This window comes from Alosa sapidissima, chromosome 4 (assembly GCF_018492685.1).
Source record: "Alosa sapidissima isolate fAloSap1 chromosome 4, fAloSap1.pri, whole genome shotgun sequence".
Taxonomy (NCBI): Eukaryota; Metazoa; Chordata; class Actinopteri; order Clupeiformes; family Clupeidae; genus Alosa; species Alosa sapidissima.
Genome location: NC_055960.1, coordinates 3,856,290 through 3,877,971, shown reverse-complemented (window position 1 = coordinate 3,877,971; position 21,682 = coordinate 3,856,290). Strand labels below are relative to the sequence as shown.

The 21,682-nt window shown below is 40.3% G+C and overlaps 1 protein-coding gene and 1 long non-coding RNA gene across 9 annotated transcripts in view; one reads left to right on the top strand and one right to left on the bottom strand.

Moving 5' to 3' along the window:
- Window positions 1–4,623: 4,623 nt before the first annotated feature.
- Window positions 4,624–11,658, top strand: LOC121707474. Of its 2 annotated transcripts, XR_006031337.1 has the most exons (3): window positions 4,624–4,662; window positions 4,898–5,038; window positions 11,606–11,658. It is a non-coding gene; the product is annotated as an uncharacterized LOC121707474 (long non-coding RNA). The 2 variants fall into 2 exon arrangements; XR_006031336.1 differs by lacking the exon at window positions 4,624–4,662 and having other exon boundaries at window positions 4,876–5,038.
- pxk (PX domain containing serine/threonine kinase) overlaps window positions 9,715–21,682 on the bottom strand; it is a 44,949-nt gene continuing 32,981 nt past the window's right edge. For 4 of the 7 annotated variants that reach the window (XM_042090024.1, XM_042090027.1, XM_042090026.1 and 1 more), the window contains 2 exons: window positions 17,408–17,467; window positions 9,715–11,126 (listed from right to left, as the gene is read on the bottom strand). In XM_042090024.1, coding sequence (XP_041945958.1) covers window positions 10,912–11,126; window positions 17,408–17,467 — 275 coding nt within the window. In that variant the 3' untranslated portion in view covers window positions 9,715–10,911. Of the gene's footprint in view, window positions 11,127–16,654; window positions 16,939–16,974; window positions 17,003–17,407; window positions 17,468–21,682 lie in introns of those variants that run through there. The other 3 variants (XM_042090030.1, XM_042090029.1, XM_042090025.1) reach the window with 3 other exon arrangements.

Below are 21,682 nucleotides of genomic sequence, written 5' to 3'. Positions count from 1 at the left end.
TGTGGACATTCCTTTATTCTGAGATACATCAATAGGCTCTCAAAACAATCCCAAACAGACATAAGGTCTTTATAGAGCAAATCCATATTGTCAAATAAACCAGTAAAACAGAATTAGGGGATGGAATATATAACATTCACACTCATAGCTCATATTTTTTAAATAAATCAGTGAAAAAGTATCCTGACAAACAAGCAGCATTTTAATGCCTTAGTCATATTTCATAATTTCAAATTTTTCTCTAGGTTACCTGATAGCCCAGTTTGAGAGGTGCAAGACGCGTGACATTATTTATTTTTGCAGCCATTTACTGCTGTTGTTTTATTTTATTTTATTGATTTTAGTCATAGAAGCTAAATTCGAAGGCAGGCCACAGGTAAAATTCGAACCGCATTCACCCCACAAGGCAATAGTTGAATAGAGCTTTTGAGGTATTGCCACTGCTCCAACACTGAAAGGCACTGTTAGAATGCTTGGATCAAGCCAGGTTCAGCATAGCGTATGTCACTGTCTGCTCACGTTGGTGAGCATGTTTCCAGCATGTAGAACTCAAATAGAACGCTTATGAGCGCTCATGCAATGTGTGCGTCCCTGCAGCAAGTGAAACTGGAGGTAACGTGGGCTAGAAGCAACAATAGTTTAAACAACGTGGCTTTCTGTAACTATCAATGGAAAAAGCATAGAAACGGCTAATCATAATCTTTAAATTTACATTAAGCTGGCTATATGCAACACAATTTATTTATATATATATATATATATATTCCCTTTGCATATGTTTGGGTAGACTTCAAACGTTTTTGAATTTGAGCTTACAGTTCTGTCACTATTCTGTGTCATTTACATTTATTTAATAGATATTAGTGATACCTCGAAATTAGGCTGCTGTCTGTCAGGCAATTTATTGTAGCCTGCTAACCCATATGCACAAAACATAATTTCTGAAATGATTGCTTGATTTATAACATGAGATATGTCTCCAGGTAGGGTATAGTGTCAAATAGTGTGTCAGTACTTAGTACTGAGGGACTCTGGCCGCCCTGCTGGACTGGTTGTATATTGTCGGACAATCTTATGTTTTGATGCCATGTGCCTTTGTTGTGGCCTGAATCCCACCTCCAACTTGCCACTCCCTGTTTTTTCCCGCCACTTTCTGCCCACACCTGTGCTGTTCATCAGTCTGCTTATTATCTGTATTGATTTCTCCTGTCCCTTGTTTGTCCTCACCCAATGATCTGTCTCCTTTGTTTAGGCCGCCTAGTATTTAAAGTTCAGTTTATTTTCTGTTCTTTGTCTGGTTGTAACTGATTTTGGTGAGGATAACGCTGTGTCTGCCAGAGCTGTATTTCTGGTCTTCTGTGAATACTCTGCCTGTTTTTGCCTGTGTTTTGGATACTCATCCTGGATCTTTTGTGCTTTGCCCTTTTTGGAACTTTTCGTGTTTGGACTGTATCTCTTGTGCTTTGCTCTGTTGCTGTCTGGCTGCAACATTAAAACTGAACTACGGAAGTTTCTGGTCTGCATTTGGGTCCTTGCCTGCAAGTCCTAACATAGTGAAGTGATATGTAGGCCTACATGATGTACCTGCTGTCACATGAGCCACACATATAAGGGGCACTGCTTCTTCTGTCCCTCCCAAACAGGGATGGATTACTGCACGGGCCTACCGGGCCCAGGGGCCCAAGGGGTCAGGGGGCCCTGAAGCCCAAACCTTTGCATGGAATCATTGCCTCAATATCAACAAATCAGGATGTAGGCTATGAATCTGATTGAATTTAGTATTGGCCATCCCCAAAATGCACCAGAATACAGGAAATCACATCAAACAAATTAAACATTTTCTGGGGGAGGACCCCCAAACCCCCCCTCCCACATATACAACAATAAGTGGGGGGCCCTTAATATATCTGGGCCCAGGGGCCCGAAATTTCATAATCCGCCCATGCTCCCAAACTGCATTAAAATGGTGTGTTTAGCAATCAGAATTTCAATTTTTTTTCGGGGGAGAATCTCCCGGACACCAATATAGTCCGCACCCCTCTCAGAAAATACTTGCAATGTCCCTGTAGGGAGTTATTTATAATTTGGCCGGATTGTTTCATTTTCTTATCCCACAACCCCCGCACTTTTAAAAAGCTTGATATGCCTCTGGATGACCCTCCTGTACTCCTCCTCGTCTCCTCCCCTCACACAAGCTGCCACAACAGTGTCATCAGAATATTTTTGTATGTGACATGATGATGTTCTGTGTGAGTCTGATGTGTATAGGGTGAAGAGGAAAGGGGATAGTACTGTACAGTTCCCTGGGGGGCCCCAATGCTTGTTTTCACAGTGTCTGAGACCGTGTTCCCCAGTCTGACGTACTGTGGCCGCTCTGTCAGGTAACTGATGATCCACTCTGTGAAAGTAGGCTCCATGCCCAGATTCTCTATCAGGATCTGAGGCTGGATGGTGTTGAATGCACTCGAGAAATCAAAGAACATCAGCCTCACATACCCCCCTGTCCCATCAAGAAAAGAGATTGCTCGATGAAGCAAGTAGAGGACAGCATCCTCCACTCCCATGTTCGCTCGCTAGGCAAACTGCAGAGGGTCTAGTGCCTGCTGTAGTTGTGGGCCCAGGAGCCGGAGGAGGAGCCTTTCGAGGGTCTTTATAATCACAGACGTCAGGGCAACTGGTCTGTAATCCTTGACCCCGGAAGGTCTCCCCCCCTTAGGCACTGGCACAATGCAGGATGTCTTTCACCGCTTCGGCACCTGACTCGTCTGGAGGCTCCAGTTGAAGAGTGTGCGCAGAGGAACCGCCAGCTCCGCAGCACAGTCCTTCAGAAGCCTCGTTGGTATTCCATCCAGTCCAGCTGACTTGCCAGGGCGCAATCTACTGAGCTCCGCCCTCACCTACTCCACACTAAAATAACCATTGATGGGTAATTCAGCCGAGCAGGAGGCAGCAGCAGAGGTGGAACAGCCGCTGGGTGGAGCAGAGCAGGGTGCAGCAGCAGCAGAGGTGGAACAGCCGCTGGGTGGAGCAGAGCAGGGTGCAGCAGCAGCAGAGGTGGAACAGCCGCTGGGTGGATATGGGTATGTTGAAGGGTATGTGATGATGTGGGGTTATTTTATCCTAGGTCCTAGGTCCATCCTAGGTCCAGGCATTAGCTCTCCTTGGGTGGTGTTCCCGTTTATTATAAAGGTATCAAAATGTATCTTACATAAAATGGTACTTTGCCCAGTGCTGATTAATAAAGTGCTGTTGTGCTAATAAATAAATTGCTGTGGCGTGCTGTCAGTGGAGTGGGTGCTCACGGCTACGGTAAGATCCGTGTGTTCCCCGCCATCCACACCTTTGCCTATTTGATTGCCACACCTGTAAATATACCTAATTTCTAGTGACGTGCCACACCCAGTGCAATACTCCCCCAAGTGGCTAAAATAAGTAATAACTAAATTAACCTAACTAAGGATATAAATGGCTCCAATTTGCTATTTTTCTGAACAGCCTAACATCCCTTTTTCTTCACTTTCTGTAAAGGTATAACACAAACTGATCAATTGTGGTCATGTTTTGATTTGAAATTGAATGTGCAGTGTTCCCAATGCATTGATATTATGGAATTAACAGCTAGGATTTTGAGCTTTATTCAATTTTTTAAAACACATTGCTATTATTCTGCACACAACTGTAAGTAACATAACAAAATAGTTTTAATCAGTGAAGCCTGTCCTCATTTCAGAACAGCCTGTAAGCCAGCCTAAAATGCACAGATAAGAGATAGGGGCCTACTAATATATTTAGTGTAGCCTATGTTATATTTTGATATTTCAATTTGGAATCAAGTGAAGGCCAGCTATAAATCGATGAAGGTGCACGCTTGGTAACCACAGTAATAGAAGTAACAAAGGCTGCTTTGTTGATGATGACCCAGATAGCAATTTCCTTCCGGTCGGATCCACATGAAAGCCTTTAGATCGGTCTGTAGCGGACATACGGTATATGATTGTGGGCCAGATCTGCACCTGATAGAGGTTTCAGCTCTGCAGCAATGCTGTTTTATCACCGGTTTACAGATTTGTCCCAGGTCTGTTTTCCGCAACTCAACTGAAAGTCGGAAGATGTTTAAAATACAAAACACTGATGCGGCCCAAACCTGTAATACAAATATGAGTCGAAGGACCATTTTTTTTTCAAAGCAGGCAGGTGGTAATAATGACATTAATTACGGTTCTGATTCTGCTAAATTGAACAGTGACTTCATTAAGGTGTTAATGTGTTCATTAAGTAACACCTGTCCTTACTCATGTCAACTGGCTGCTGTAAAAAAGGTATTTTTGAATGGCACAAATTCAGAAATCATGGGGGTACACTCTGTACTGGCCACTTCATTTCTAAGCTAAGGCTGGAAATGAAGCTATATTGTGATTTAGTTGGCTCAGTATTTCTCAAATACTTGTTACCTTTTTTGTATTAGGCCTACCTAACAGTGGTAAAAGTAGTCGATTGTTGACTGTTTGTGTCAGATCTAACAGTGCCATATGAGACACCCCCATGTTCTTGCCATGCATACAGAAGTCCGAACAGTAACGTTAATCAAGGATCCTTGATTTCCTCACTCTTTTGACTGTGATTAGCCTGTGGTTGGACTAGGAAGCAGGCCAACTTTTCAAGGTTTGTAGGCTATCTTCTTTTTATCTCTTTGTTGATAACTTTACTGTAACTATACTATTATTTTTCAACAATATGCTAGCCTGTTGCTTTGCCTACAGTAAGCTATGACAATAACTATTTTGTAAAAACAGTGATGAACGTTAACAGGATCACTGATGAGAAATAAAAAGAAAACTGTGATTGTGAGCTATTTTCAAAAATGGATATGGCTGGTGTTTATTTTGTGTTGTTTCAGATTGATCATGGAGATGACTGAGGCATAAGGACAGCCTGAATATTGATGGGAACAGTGAAATTAACATTACTTAAACTTTGTCTGGGATTGCATTTCTACAGCCAGGTCGTTGATATAAATAAAAGATAATGACACTTCTGTGTAGGCCTAAAGTTTCTTTTTCCCTATTGTGTTGTGTTTAGTAGCCTCTAATTTATGCTGTTTAATAGTTGAGCTGTTGGGAAAATGTAATGATCTTGTAACCTCGGTGAACCTAAACAAACCTGTCAGCAAATGTGTAACCTATTCACCTATGCTATTCACCCAGGATAATTAACAATCACATTTCACGTCAATGAAGCTTTAGAGCCGGCTGAGATCTGATAAACGATCCGTACCACACATAATAAGCGGGCCTGTATTGCATGATAAGCAGATCTTGACCATGTCAGTAACACAGAGTAGGCCTATCATACAGTGCTGGGCCATATATATATTAAAGAATCTGTGTAATAAAATGGAATTACACAGGGAGAAAGTATTTAACATGTGAACACATTTACTTACAAGCAAGCAACAAGCATAACAAGTTTCATCATATAGATTGTTGGCCCTGGTATCATCAACCAACATTTGGTTTTAAAAAATGGGAAAACATGATCCCTAAAAAGAAATTTGTTACATCACCCTGGGAGGGGTGGACGCCCGTAATCAATGCTGAAAACCTGGCCTATATGATGTCATGATACATCAATAAAAGGAAAGGTCTATGGTTATAGTTATGGTTATGGTTATGGTATTTGGCAGACGCCTTTGTCCTTTCTTTCACAATACGAAATTGTGTTGTCATTTCCTACTTTGTTCCTTCTTTGTGTTTGTAATTGAGTGTGTGCAGAGTGTGTGGTTGTTTTGTGTATATGTGTGTGTGCTTCTTTGTGTGTTTATTGAGTTTGTGTGCCTGCATGTCAGTTAGGTTTTTTTGTGTGTGTGTTTGTGTGTGTGTGTGTGTTTGTGTATGTAGGTGTGTTTGTATGTGTGTGAGGGTGTGTGTGTGTATGTGTGTGCGTGTTTGTGCGTGTTGTGTGTATGCATGTATGTGAATGTGCATGTATAGTAGTGTGCTATTCAACCACTTCTGTTACAATAATGCATGCAGAACTGGTTCCTTCCTTCAGAATACTGTAAGGGACTAGTGAATCACCATAATTTAACAATGTTAACAAACATCAAATGTCAAATGTCATATTACAGTTATACCACTTTTCTTGACACTCAAAGTGCTTCATAGGAGAGGTGGAATCTCACTAAGCACCACCAATGTGTAGCACCCATCTGAGTGATGCACAACAGCCATTATGTGCCAGAATGTTCACCACACACTAGTTTCAGGTGGAGAGTGAAGTAATGAATGAACCAATTACACACTGGGAGGATGATTACAAGGCCAAGTTGAATGAACCAGGTTGGGAATTTAGCCAGCATCAGGGAACCACCTTCTCTTTGCGATAAGTGCCATGGGATCTGGTGAGTCAGGACCTCAATTTAAAGCTGCAGTTGGCAAGATTTTTTTGATCATATTCACTGAAACCGACACTATGCTCCGACAGAACATCATAATTCAGCCGGTTTTAGAAAAAACCCGCACTTCTACCTCCACCTAGAGCCTGTTATTTGTTTTGCAAAAATCCACAGCTCCCGGTTCTTCTGGTCCAATCAGAGTAGGGCTGTGTTTGGTCTGACTGTCAATGACAGTCTGGTGCGCACTGACAAGCACAAACTAGATGAGAGGGTGCTCGGTGGTAGTGGGGGAGGGGCATGAGAGTTGTAAACATTCAAAATGTTGGCTAAGTCCCATCAATCTGTCAGACTTGCCTACTGCAGCTTTAACATTCATGCAAAGGAAAACATCTCCTGCAGTACAGTGTCCCTGTCACTGCAATAGGGCATTGGGATAGATATTTGTTTGGTGGCTTTTGGCCACAGAGAAGAGTGCCACCTACTGGCCAGCCACCAACACCATTTCCACCAAGGAGGTTTCTTATCCAAGTACTAACTAAGCCTGCTTACAGTAGCTTCAGTAATTCAGCAAAGTCAGGGTATCTGCTGGTCTGGCTGCTGGCTAAAAACAAAAGGTGAAAGGCATATATGATTCTAACTGTCTCACTGAATTGCATTATGCACACTCAATTCTCACTGGTATCTGCTAGACAACAAGTACCGAAACATGATTAGTTCATAGATTTCACATGTAAAATACACCCCATTGAATTGTGTGCATGTGTGCGTGTACGTGTTTATGTTTATGTGTGTGTGTGTGCATGTGCATGCATGAGTACATGTCTACTGTGTGTGTATGTGTCATACGTATGATTACTGTGAATGTATGTGTGTGCGTGTGTATCTGTTAATGCACATGTGTGCATATGGAATGGGTTAACATGACCCCTGGGGGCAAACATACGCATTTATTGTATGGCCCCCCATGAATGAAAGTCCACGAAACTTGACATGCATTTAGAGGGTGTCATAATGATCCTATACTTTCAATTCCGTACAGTTTTGGCCATGTTAGGTCACAGATACCTGCGATTACAGCACCTCATTTTTACTTTTTCATTTTTAACTAGGTGGCGCTATACATGAAATGAGTGGTTATGGAATGGGTTGATATGGCCCCTTAAGACCACCATACAAAAAAAGGTGGTCCTCCTAGGCCTTACGGTTCTCGAGATATTCACAGAAAACTGTGTCCGGCCACCAACAGGCCAGTTGGTGTACAGTAACATAAATTAATTTATTGTATGGCCCCCCCATGAACGGAATTCCACGAAACTTGGCGTGCATTCAGAGGGTGTCATAATGATCCTACACTTTCAATTTCGTACTGTTTTGACCATGTCAGGTCACAGATACCTGCGATTGCAACACCTCATTTCTACTTTTTCATTTTTAACTAGGTGGCGCTATACATGAAATGAGTGGTTATGGAATGGGTTGACATGGGCCCTTAAGATCAACATACAAAAAAAAGGTGGTCCTCCTAAACCCTACGGTTCTCGAGATATTCATAGAAAACTGTGTCCGCCCTACCTTCCTTTCGGGGGGGGGGGGGGGGGGGGTCCAGTCCAGCGGGGGGGCTACAGATCAAAACGAAAAACAATGGTTCCATGCTATCCTTGTGGGGCTACATGCCCACCAAGTTTCGTGCACCCCGGTCTTTCAGTGTCCCGGAAATCCTTGACAGAAAATTGCTCATGCGGAAAAAAAGAAAAAAAATCTGACTAAACCTATATGACCGCTGCTTTGCTGCGCGGCGGTCATAATAAGGAGAATAGCAATAATAAACAACAATGTCAATTTAATCAATAGCCTAATAGAATAAGCAATGAAAATGAGAGGGAAAAGCAATAATAAACAATAATGTCCATTCAATCAATAATATAAAAACAATAACATGGTAAGACTAAATTAATAATAAACAATAAAGCCATCAATAATAAACAATAAAGCCAAATTAATCAACAGCCTAATGGAAATAAAACAATATTATACAAACCATAACGCATAAGAAGCGCTTAAAGAACTAAGTGCATGTTGAACAGGAATGTCTTTAGACCCCTCTTAAACGACCCAAAACTACCACAGGAACAGAGAGCACTGAGCAACTCATTCCACCAGCATGGAACCACTGAGGAAAAGAGTCTTGAATTAGACCTAGTGTTTATGATTGGTCGACACAACAGACGCTCATCAGAAGACCGCAGTGGGCGGTTGGGGATGTACGTCTTGATTATTGAATTAAAATAACTAGGAGCAGATTCAGTCAGTGTCTTATAGGCCAAAGTGAGATTTAAATTTAATTCTGGCTACTATAGGGAGCCAATGGAGAGTAACTAAGAGAGAAGTGCCACGGCCTTGCCTGGCCCCTCCTCGTTTCTGTGTGCTGCGTCTGTCTCCTACAGGTGAGCTGGGCGCAGGTGTATGGAGTCACACTAATTGCTTCCTGGTCTGGGCCTTTAAAGCGCTTCAGACGAGACCGGGTTGTCGACCGCCGTCGCTCCATCTCTCCCGCACCGTTTAGGATTTTGTTTTGCTTATTCATTGCACCGCATTACACTGACTGCTTACACTTTTACTTTCCAAATCCAACTCCATTACTGACTTTACTTAACCCATTCTGTTAAAGTCTATTCATTTAATAAATCTAATATATATATCGCTATCCGCGTGTGGCCTTTCCCTACTCTGTTGCTTGCTTTGAGCCAGGCTTGTAACAGAAGTTACATGCGTGCTCCAGAATTCTGAATCAGCTGTAATGATCTTATTACACAAGCGGGTAAGCCAGCTAATAGTGAATTACAATAGTCCAGCTTGGAGATGACTATGGTCTGAACAAGTTGTTTGAAATCTTGTGTCAGATATGGTCTGATCTTCCTAATGTTGTAAAGCATAAACCAACATGATTTTGCAATTTAGCTACTCTCAATGTTCAGTCACAGACAGAAGAGCAGTTTCAGTAGAATGGCCACTCTTGAAACCAGACTGCATAGGGTCTAGTAGATTATTCTGATGAAAGCCACATACTTGCTTGAAGACGACTTTCTCCAAAACCTTTGACAAGAAAGGAAGAAGGGAGACAGGTCTGTAGTTCTTTACCTCTGTTGGATTAAGGGTACTTTTCTTTAGCAGAGGTGTAACCCTAGCCTGTTTAAAAGAATAAGGAACTATTCCAGAACTGAGTGAAGCATTAAATACATGTGTGACTGCCGGTAGAACAGCTAATAAATAAATGTATAAATGCAAATAAGCTGAAAAGTTAGTAAATGTAGAGACCAAGCTAAATCTTGTCAGATTTATTTAAAATTTAATGACCATTCCATCAAAAATAATATTCATATCTACACAATGTTTTCAGACAACTCAAGCAAAAATGTTCTATGCTACTACTAAGTAAAAACAGCTTGAGGCTCCACCTTAAGTGCTTCAAACAGTGGTTGTGGAAGATGTACAGGGTTTCAGCAAAAGGCAGATAACCAACACCATATATTAAAAGAATTATTCTGCTGTATAACACAATACATTTCATATCATTGTAAACTCTTTTCAAGACCACTAAGAGAGACCATGTGGTAAAGTGCTATAGAGAGAAGATAAAACTTCTTATATATTCAATATAACACAAAAATAATTGTGGCATTTATCTCTTAAGCTTGTTTTGCTGCTATGTTAAATACATACAAATGCATATACAAATGAGTTTTACTTCGATGGCAATTTGCAGACTATTTGGACATCTACTACTGTCAAATTTAGTTTTGAGCAACACGCTCATGCTAATTCCTGAACAATGCACATAGACATTTTTGCATGAAGCAAAATGTAGACACAGAACATGGTTTGTGAATAAACTTGTGTTTTTGGCATGGCGCAAAATGGAAAACAAAGAAGCAAAATCCACTTCAGTTCTTACATATTTATACTATATACATATAGGCACAATGGTACAAAGTGGCACAAATTCACAACTCAAACAAACCATCTGTTTCATTTGAGTGCATATTCAAATAAACATAGAAATGTGATTGAGATTAAGATGGCACACAATAAAATAAGGTAAAATAAAGAATGCAGCAGATGTGAACTGAAAGCCCGGTTTGCAGCTGTAAAAATTATGATACGAAAATAATAATAAAAACACAGGATCAGGTGGTTCAAATGTGTACCCCCATGGCATCTTTTTTAGAGTAAAACTGTCAAACATTCAGATAAGAATTGAATCGCAAATTGAAAAGCTCATGCTGGTTTATTCCATCAATAAAGCAAGATTATGAAAGCCTTTCAAAGAGGGCATTTCATGATGCCGGACAACTGAAGAGACTGGAAGACCAGATTAAGATTTGTTGTTTGCCCCTTTATCTTTATAAATACAAAGCAGTATGTCCTGTTCTTCATGTGTTTTACCCTGAAATACCATAACAATGAACAAAGAACCTGACAAAGATAAAGCAAAGTTAAGTGTAGAGCTGGGCTGCTCCTCAAACGAGGGGGTTACTGTGGTCTTGGGTCTCTGCTTTCTTTAGCTTGCCCTTACTGAAGCTCTGGATAGAGCTGAGAAGGGCAGTACGGCCCAAACCACTTGATGATGGAGAAGCCAGGGGAGGAGGGCCAGAATCACACGGTGACAGCACAGTAGGAGGAAGAGAAGGAGGAGGGGGAGGAAGAGGAGGAGGTGGTGGTGCCTCAGAGGCTCCTGTGTCAATCAGAAAGCACTTGTTCAGTTCATTCTGCAGCTAATTCTAAAGAACATCAAACTCAACTGTGTGCTAGGGCTGGGAGATATGATAAAATAAATGATCATGATTGATCATGTAAATATCATGAAATTGATAATTATCATTTCTGCAGTACAAAACCAAAAGTGCAGTATCTGGTAAAATGGCAAACGGAGAAAAACAGCTTTTTGTGTTTTTCTTTTGTTAAGTGCATGATTCATGTGAAGTACATCGTAGGATGACCTTGGCTGCAGTGCAGTGGTAGTAGTTTATAAGTCATAAACTGCAGTAAATAAATTGGAAGAATATCACCAAGGCTAAAAATACAAGAACTTTTTACCATCATTTTTGTTTGGAGCTGTACACATAAAAAACAGGAGGAAAGCAACATTGGCAGTTCAGAACCTTTTACATTTTTTTGTTTCATGACTAAAAATTTCCTTTCAGGAAGAATTAGGGAAAGCTTTTTTTTAAGAGATATTTTATTCCATCCTTTCTCATCTTACTAAACAAATAACTTGTTATTAATTATTAATGAGCCCACTTATTTATATTGTCTCATGTATCTCATTTATTTATATTGTCACATGTATCCTATTGCAGATCCTACACTTTGGCTATGAACAGCAGATTCCTTAACTTAAAGACTCCTTTTTACTTCAAGCTGATTCAGAATGTAAACAAATACTTCAAATAGAATGGACTGAATAAACTGAATTTAAGACATTCTTATATCCCCTATCTTTAAATCTTAATCTTAGTATTTGTATAATATTACTTTACGATGTTCGATCAATAATTTGATTAACATTAGGCAACAATTCAATGATGAAATGCCAACCAAAGGCTAATTAGATAGCTAATGAGGTATTTCAAGAGGTCATGACGGTCCTTCACAGGTCATAAGGTTTATACATACTGCAATGTGACTAATACACAGGGAATTGCTGTAGTAAGGCATACAGTAATGTTTACTTTGTTACATGTACTTAAAGTCATAGGGCTCTATCTGGGCTCTACTAGCAAAATGCTATGTTTTGTTTCACCTCAGGGGGTGCTAAAATCTATTTTTTTTATTGTAAATGTTTAATTTGGTGTTCCCAAAACACCTGTAACTACATGCATTGCATGCATTTAATCTGTGAATGGGACAATACAACAGTAAATGTCAATATACTTAGCTATTTCCATATACAAACACGCCTTGTTTTATTGTCATGGTCATTTCATGTAGAGACTTCAAATTGTGGGAAAACATTAATAAACTGATGTATTTGAAGAGGAAATAGTGACTGATACCAAATGAAAAAAGCAAAACTGTTTTTTTAATACCCTCAATAATCACACTTAATGCACATTTTTCTGAAATCTAGGGACCTTTTGAAAGCCAGGAAACATTTAGTAGACTTTAAATTGTTTACACATGCTTTTTTGAGTTGGTCTTCCCCCCTAGAAAAACCCTAGGAGGTTTTTCTGCCAATTTTGTAGGCTGGTGTGTTATAGTATTCTTTTAATAAGCCTACTGGTAATTTTACTGATTGATTGATTGAGGTTTTTATTAATCGATTGATGAATTTTGCCATGAAATTGTGTATGTTTTTTATGGTGTAATGGAGAGGGTGGAGCTGTATGCTGTGCTGCTGGAAGACCCCCTTCTAGGCTCATTAAAAGTCACAAACATGGCACATGTTTTTCAAGCTGTAAAAATTAAAGAATTTCGAGGTCTGAAAAAGATATGAAGAAAAATCGGAGACGGTACAGCAACAACCTTATCTGATTTGACACGGAATGACCCATGTGCCATTCAGCAGGGCATTAGCATACTAATATGGGCCATTCAGAAAACACATAACATTTTCTTATATAATTTATATCGCCCAGCCCTAGTGTGTGAATATGGCTTTAATAGATTTAGTAGTTAATGTAATAATAACTGCTTGCATACAATTCTGGCCATTTGGGGCATGCCACGACAAAATGAGTCCTATGTCGCTAAAATGAAATCGGAGATATAGCGATTTGAAAGAAAATATAATTTTTCTAATTTGACCACAAATACATTCCTTAACCTCTAATGCATCTCTCAGCGAAATATTACACTGAAAAACAACCCCAAAATATGACTTTGAAGGCAAAATAAATGCTTAGATGAAACGTTTGTCACAAAGTCTGGTTTGGTCGTACGTAGCCTACAGACACTCATTTTAATTTCCTAATCAAAGCTACTATCTTCCTTGGTTTGACTCATTTCTAGCAGGCTACAGCAATAACCTCTTCATGAGCTAGGCTAGTCACTCCAAATGTGAGGATAAATAAGATTTCTTTTGCAGACAGGAGAGTCAAGGTGAATGAAGTAGGTGGCTATGCTACCGCACGTTAATGTGTAAACAGCTGATTTTCTCAGAAGGTAATTTTTTGCTTGTTGTCGCCGCTTGCTCTTTCCTTGCCCTTGTTTCTCTGAATTTGCTGAATGAAACTAAATAAATGAGCACTTGTTTAAAAAGAATAGAAACTGTATTTTTCAAATATGAAATAATCTATTTTTCATTTTAGCGACATAGGACTCATTTTGTAGTGGCATTCCCCATTTATTCTTCATCTGAGCAGTAAGCTGAAAATATAAACAAAAACAAGAAAATAAAAACTACAAAGGCACAAAATAATATTCACTTTTCGCAAATTCTCAAATTAACCTGGTCACAAAATTATCACAATCCACAACATGTTAAAAAGCACATGCTCAAAGAGTAATTCACATTTTTGTCATTAGGACATATACGTTGCATGTGTGGGTTGGTGATAAGTCATTTATCTTTGAAATTTCCAAAAAGTAATTTGAATTGCAGATTGTGATACATTAAAGTTGCATTAACCCTGTTCAAAGCAGCACATTTCTTGTACAAATATAAATAATAATAATAAATAATATTCTTGTATAAATAAAGTGAATTTTCAATTACAATGTCTTTTTTCAGACCACTTTAAATGTAAAGGAACACACCACCCAATGTCAGTAGTAATATATGTTCTTACCTTAACTTTCACGAGTTGAGTAATACCTCTCTCGTGTCGGTACGTGCACTCAAACGCTCTGGTGCACGGCTGGACTATGTTAGCATGTTGCTATGCTAGCGGGCTTTGCCGTAACTAGCCGTAGAAGTAATCAAAAACATCCACGTTTTCCCGACTTAAATACAGTTGCACGAGTAGTTGATAGAAATGTCTACGGCCACGCAACATGAAACGTGGCGATTTTCCAAGCGAATAAACAGGAGAACTACAATGTGTGGCGCAATAGCACTTGGGAGTACTTCGACCTAGCGTAGTAGTATTGTTAACACCTAATTGTAGATCCTATCCACCACAGAGTTTAGAATCCATGCTGGATCGACCCTCAGCCTCTCCCTCCCCTCTGAGCGAGAGAGAGGCACACACACTAGAGATGCGCTGATGGGCTATTATTTCAACCATAACTGCATAGCAAAACTTATCATCCATCAGCACCAAAGTTTTTTGACCAATTTTCAAAACCGCACCCGCCCACCATCCGCTGGTTGTTTTAATGTAGGCTATATGGGTGATGCAGCGCTGCTGACGTGAGGCTAGAAAGCCCTTGCCTGTTCTAGAAAGACTGATCCAATGCAGAAAATATATTAAAAAGCTAAATTCGTACATTGGCTATGTTGTAGCCTATCCCCAGAATATCAGCAGCAAACTGAGTCTCTGTCTCGCAAAACAGTCTCCAAATAAAACGCACATCGGCCTGTTGCCTATTCTGCCAGCTTGTGACAATATATCGTCCAAAATGCTTGATTGCATTGCATTCTCCACATTTTTAGCTAAATTTTCATGTACCACATCAGCATTTTTGTTCAGTGAATCTTTTGTAAATTGCTTTACAATTACCGTCGGGCCTATAGGCCTATTGCCTCGCTTGCCTCAGATGGAGTGAATAGTGGCAAGAGGCAAGTCGAAGACTACTACGCTAGGTCGAAGTACTCCCAAGTGCTATTGCGCCACACATTGTAATTCTCCTGTTTATTCGCTTGGAAAATCGCCACGTTTCATGTTGCGTGGCCGTAGACATTTCTATCAACTACTCGTGCAACTGTATTTAAGTCGGGAAAACGTGGATGTTTTTGATTACTTCTACGGCTAGTTACGGCAAAGCCTGCTAGCATAGCAACATGCTAACACAGTCCAGCCGCGCACCAGAGCGTTTGAGTGCATGTGACACGGGAGAGGTATGACTCAACTCGTGAAAGTTAAGGTAAGAACATATATTACTACTGACATTGGGTGGCGTGTTCCTTTAACTAGCCAACAGTAATGTGAAGGGATGTGGAGAACCCCAGCACTTTCTGAGGAAAGGTGTGGAGAGGGTCAGGTGTTTCTGCTGAAAGGACAGGGTATGCTGCAACTTTAAGGGTGTGTTTTCACCTGGCATTGGATTTTTTCCTATCTGATAGCGAGTCGACACCTCTAAGCACAGGTATGGATACACTCAATATGCAAGATCTGATCCCCAAGGCCACTTTTTGAGGTGGTCTGGAATATTCACACTGAATAGCAGATTATATAGCAGTGAACGCTAATGTGCCCATGGCAGGGCCACACTGATTGACTGTATTCAATGGATGATCTCTGCATAAACTGTGCTCATACTAACAAACAATCATAAAACATCATTTTTGAAAGCCCACAGAGATATTTTGGGCAATAGTTTGCAACAAACAGGCAAATTTTGTAGGCTGGTGTGTTATAGTGTTTTTTTTAATAGGCCTACTGGTAATTTTACTGATTGATTGATTGATTGAGGTTTATATTAACCGATTTATGAATTTTGCCATGAAATTGTGTATGTTTTTTATGGTGTAATGGAGAGGGTGGAGCTGTATGCTGTGCTGCTGGAAGACCCCCTTCTAGGCTCATTAAAAGTCACAAACTGAAATATACAGTTCCTTTTTTAACCGAATATTAATAGATACAATGACATTACATACCAATATTATATATTATTACAAGACTAATGGAAAGACAATATGCCATTACTACATTTTGTAAGGTTAGGTTTTGTGTGTGTGAGGGAGAATATCTGGCAATATAGCAAATTTGGATAGCAATATCTTAATAGAAAAGAGGGATCACTGCCAGGTTAGCAAAGTGCTGTGTATATAAGTAAGTAAGTATATATACTCTTTTGATCCTGTAAGGGAAATTTGGTCTCTGCATTTATCCCAATCCGTGAATTAGTGAAACACACTCAACACACAGTGAACACACAGTGAGGTGAAGCACACTCTAATCCTGGCGCAGTGAGCTGCCTGTAACAACAGCGGCGCTCGGAGAGCAGTGAGGGGTTAGGTGCCTTGCTCAAGGGCACTTCAGCCGTGCCTACTAGTCGGGGTTCGAACCGGCAACCCTCCGGTTACAAGTCCGAAGCGCTAACCAGTAGGCCACGGATTTACTGATTTACACTATGCTTCTATTTGTGTCTATCTATTCTAAAGGCATGGCACTATTTGTGGCTCACTGCCATGCAAAACAAGCTTAACTGACAGCAACAGAGCTAATGAGTATCACTGATATTTAAGACCTGTCTTTAATGCCGCATAGGTAAAAGAAATAACGCATTTGGTCGTCGTCATCAGAAATTCTGTATGTGTTTAATTGCTTATCAAGCAGGGAAGTGATATCCAATAAGTGAAGTGTGTAGGCAGGTGCAGGTGGAGGTGTCAAGTTGCTATTGATAGCATAATGTCCAATGCTATTACCAGGTAAAAATGCACCCTAAAACAGGAAGGAATCATTATTGAATTACTTTACCCCACACACGTTCAAAATGGTGCATGCTCTACTTGGAAGACAGCAGAGGGGGGCAGGAGGGAGTGGGAGAGGAAGATACATATTACTGTTCATTTTTTACTATGAGCGGAATCAACAATACACATTCTACAGACAGATAAGATGATGGTGAGGTATAAGTTAGATGGAAATAATGAGGACTGAGGAAAGACAGTGTAGGTTGATGTTAAACCCTAAAATGTGTATCACTATCTAGTTCTAACATTCAAAAATCGGTAAACTGCATTTAGTGACATTGTTAAATCAACAGACTTTTACTAAACATGCTGTGAGCGTTGCACATCCGATCACTAGTTGGGGGAGCACTTGCCTACATGAGGTTCAAGCAAGGAAATCTAATACCACAGGGGCAGGTTTGACAATTGCACGTCATGATGGTGGGCAGGGCACATACCTGATGTCGATGGTGGGGTAGGGGAGGAGGGGCACGTGGGTGGGGAGCTGGCACCTGAGCCTGTTTCAAGGGAGAGTAGGGCTCAACCACAAAATTTCACCTCCAGAAAAACTTCCAGAACAATGCCCAAAGGGCACACATTTCTGTTGATTCTATGACTCCAAACATGGTTGGTCATTCTAAACGTAGTAAATATTTAACTTTTATGTATGTTTTGAATCCTTTGACTTTGGGCTGGGCAAAATTGCTGAACTAACCCTACAGTAGTTTTGTGGTACTACATGTCTGTTCATGCATGGCGCCACTGCAGCATAGTGTTGCACCATCGTAGTTACTGATCATTCATCTCATCATTCATATATTCTCGCAGCCAAGGAGCACAATTGGGTGGTGATACAATTTACGGAATACAGGAACGTTCGCTGCTAACGTTCACTCACGGTCATTCAGGAAAGTTTTCTTGACAGCGCCGGAACGTTCCTTCATGGTTAAATCTTTGGTTCTGGGAATGTTCATGGAATGTTCTTTGAACCATGTTTAAAACAAGCAGAGAAAAATTGTAGCTTACTAAGCGGGCACTGTGCTTTATTGAATCCGTGGTCGAACCAGACGGAGAGCTAAAAGTATAATACTAGCTTATCTTTGGTTGAACCTTTGGGTCGAGCTAACATAAGTTTATTGTTGCTAGGCAATCTACTCCACTGATTATACAAAGATTCGACCTTAGTTAATCCCTCAGCGAACATTCCCAAAATGTTCCCTGACAGTTGTTGCACAAAACTGTTCTGGGAACGTCAATTAAAGAATAAAAAAATGTATCATTAAAGAACAGCGTTCCATCATTGGAACACCTACTGTACCCCCCTTCCCCACCATTCAAAATCAATTGTATTCACCATATTGCTATGTAGTATAGTAATGTTAAACACAATCTGAAAGCTTGGACTCTTGGGAATCCATACATGACAACCTTTTCCATGTACAATCTGTATAGTGCTTTACATTGTCAGATTAATCTTGCGATGTCTCAATTAAATTTAATCAAAAATGCCCTCCTCCCCCTCCTCCGCCTTTGGTGTTTCCCTATCTTCTAGCTACAGTGTATATCCTTAGCAATAAGTAGATGCAGCATATTGGGTATTGAAATATTCACAGGAATCCATAGAAATTGAATATTCATGTTGTTTTATCAAATACTAGTTGTGCAGATGTATAGTTCATCTTTAACACATCCATTGAACCAACAAGGAAAATGCAAAAATAGACTTTTGTGTAATTATTCCATATTTTGTGTAGTCATTCTATATCAGAACCTCTGATATACAATCCAAATAGTCTACAAGAAACCTCAGTGTTACTTTTCATTTTAATTGTATTGTCAGTATGCATTTTGGGTAACCAAAAGTCCTATGGGGAGTTTCCATAAGGCATTTTACAAAACGCATGAGCATACCTTGGTAAATAATGGTCTAAAGTACTCATTTTTCATTCTATATTGATCTACTTTTGCACACAGCTTCACAAGACCTGGTGCTAGGGCTCAGTTGTGTTTCTAAAGTCATATCAAGTGACCTAGAGCAGCGGTCCCCAACCAACGGGCCGCGACCCGGTACCGGGCCGCAGGACATTCCTAACCGGGCCGTAGCCTACGACATGAGTTTAAAAGAAAATGCATGCAAACTAAACTAAATTTAATTTGCAATAATGTCACGTTTTTACATGGCATAGGCCTATATGCAGTTGTTTGATTGCACGCATGTTTGCATTTTGCAAGGTCTATTTTCTTACGTCTGTCTGTCCTGCCTTAAACACTTTTACATATTGCCTTCAGCGCTGCGCAGCCTCAGGTCAGCTCACTTCACTTGATCAGTTCTTGGCGAACGGTAGTGTCACACGAAGTTAGCTAAACTGCTAGAATGAGCAACAAAAAACAAGCATCTTTAGCAGGTCACTGGCCAGAGTGTTTGAGTTGCGAGAGCAGAAAAAAAGTCACTGTTAGCTGCACATTTTAGTGATGAGGACTGGGTGTCAAAACTCGCTTACCTGTGTGACATATTCGGGTTGCTTAATGACCTCAACCTGTCACTCCAGGGGAGAATGACGACTGTCTTTAAACTGGCAGATAAAGTCGCTGCATTTAAAGCCAAGCTTGATTTGTAGGGACGACGAGTGGACCGGGGTGTATTTGATATGTTCCAAAAAGTAGTGGGGGTTTTGGGAGAGACTGAGGCAGGGCCCTTTCTCTCGCAGCTGGTGCGCGATCACCTTGTTGCGCTCTCAAATGAGTTTGAGCGTTACTTCCCATCCTTCAAAGATTCACGGCAAACCAATGAGTGGGTCCGCAACCCATTTGTCAATATCCCGAATAGTCCTAACTTGTCAGCGCAGGAGGAAGAGCAGTTGATCGAAATTGCAAATGACGGTGGTCTTAAGAGTGTGTATAAGGAAACCTCTCTGGCGGGTTTTTGGATCAAAACCAAAGCAGAATATCCCAAGATAGCCGTAAAAGCGCTGAAAACGTTTCCCACCACGTATCTATGCGAGGCCGGGTTTTCGGCAATGACTGCAACTAGACAAATTGCGCAATCGACTGGACATTTCAAACACACTGTGTCACTGTCTTCCATCACCCCCAGATGGAAGCTTCTTGTTGCAGGGAAACAAGCAGGGCTCCCACTGATTATATTCGTAATGCACGTTTAGTTCCCATGTTTTGTTCCCATATTTTGTTAAGCATGTTCACACTTATAGATGTAGCTTCAAGTTGTTCAATATTCATAGTTCATATTGTTCAATTTTCACTTCTTCAAGTTCACGTTTTTCACAAGAGATCTTACCTTCACTGTTCATACATAACTGGAGCTAGTTCTTTTCAAGTAATGCATGCACAACACATATGGAACATGGAACCCCCAAACCCCCCCCCCGGTCCGTGAAAAAAAAAAAATAGGAATCAAACCGTTCCATGGTACATAAAAGGTTGGGACCCCTGACCTAGAGGGCTGAAATGTGGTCAGTTCAGAGATGCTTGTTATCTGGCAGAAATAAAAAAAAAAACAATATTCTAGCATATGTAAGTCGGTGCCAGTACTTCCCAAAGCTATTCTGATTGTTTTGTTGAGAAACTACAGAGTCTGAGCTTTCTTAAGAGGTCAAGCATTTGATGGTAGGCCCCAAAAGAGGTGGGAACAGTGCCCTCTGAAGTATGCACAGTGCAATTTTGGGGGGAAAAGACAAAAAAGACCCATTTTTTACAGTGTTAATATAAGCATCAGGGAACGTTCCCAAAAGATTCCTTGACAGTTGCACAAAACTATAGATAGTAGATAAAAAAATATATCGGTAACACTTTATTTTAATGTGTCGCTGTTACAGTGTACCTACCTAATTAGGTACAGTGGTACAACCTGTGTAACAACATGTACTATCAGGTACTATCATTGTACTTGCATTATGTATTTGTGGGTACCTACATATAGTTGTTACATTGTAATACTGAGTGCTTTTACAAAACTTTGCCAATTTGCCTAAATTTTCATCAGAGGCAAAGAGCTGACCTGAGACCTGCTGGATGGGGTAAATCTGGTCATGATAGATTTGATATACAAAGCATTCTTAGCTCCAGTCAAGGCCTCATTGTCTTCAGTACATGTAACAGCTGTGCTGCTACAACCTTGTTACTCTTTGATACAGTGAATAAACCTATTAAGTGTACCAGTTAATTACTTACATGTACATATGACATGTATGTTATGTCTTCGATGTCTTGGAACAGGTCTACTAATTCACTACATAGTACATATATCAACTGTGTTGGTACACACTTATTGCTCTTTGATACAGTGGCATAAACCCATTAAAATTAAGTGTACCAGTTAAGTACTTACATCTACATATATACATCCTGTCAATGATGTTATGCATCCTGTACTGTAATTGATGTGTTGAAACGTGTCTGCTGTTACACCACACAGTACATGTGAATTAGTAGACCTGTTCCAAGACAAGACCTGTTCCAGTTTATTCCACTGTATCAAAGAGTAACAAGGTTGTAGCAGCACAGCTGTTACATGTACACTGAAGACAATGAGGCCTTGACTGGAGCTAAGCATGCTTTGTATATCAAATCTATCATGATCCGATTTACCCCATCCAGCAGGTCTCAGGTCAGCTCTTTGCCTCAGCACTCAGTATTACATTGTAACAACTATATGTAGGTACTCACAAATACATTATGCAAGTACAATGATAGTACCTGATAGTACATGTTGTTAC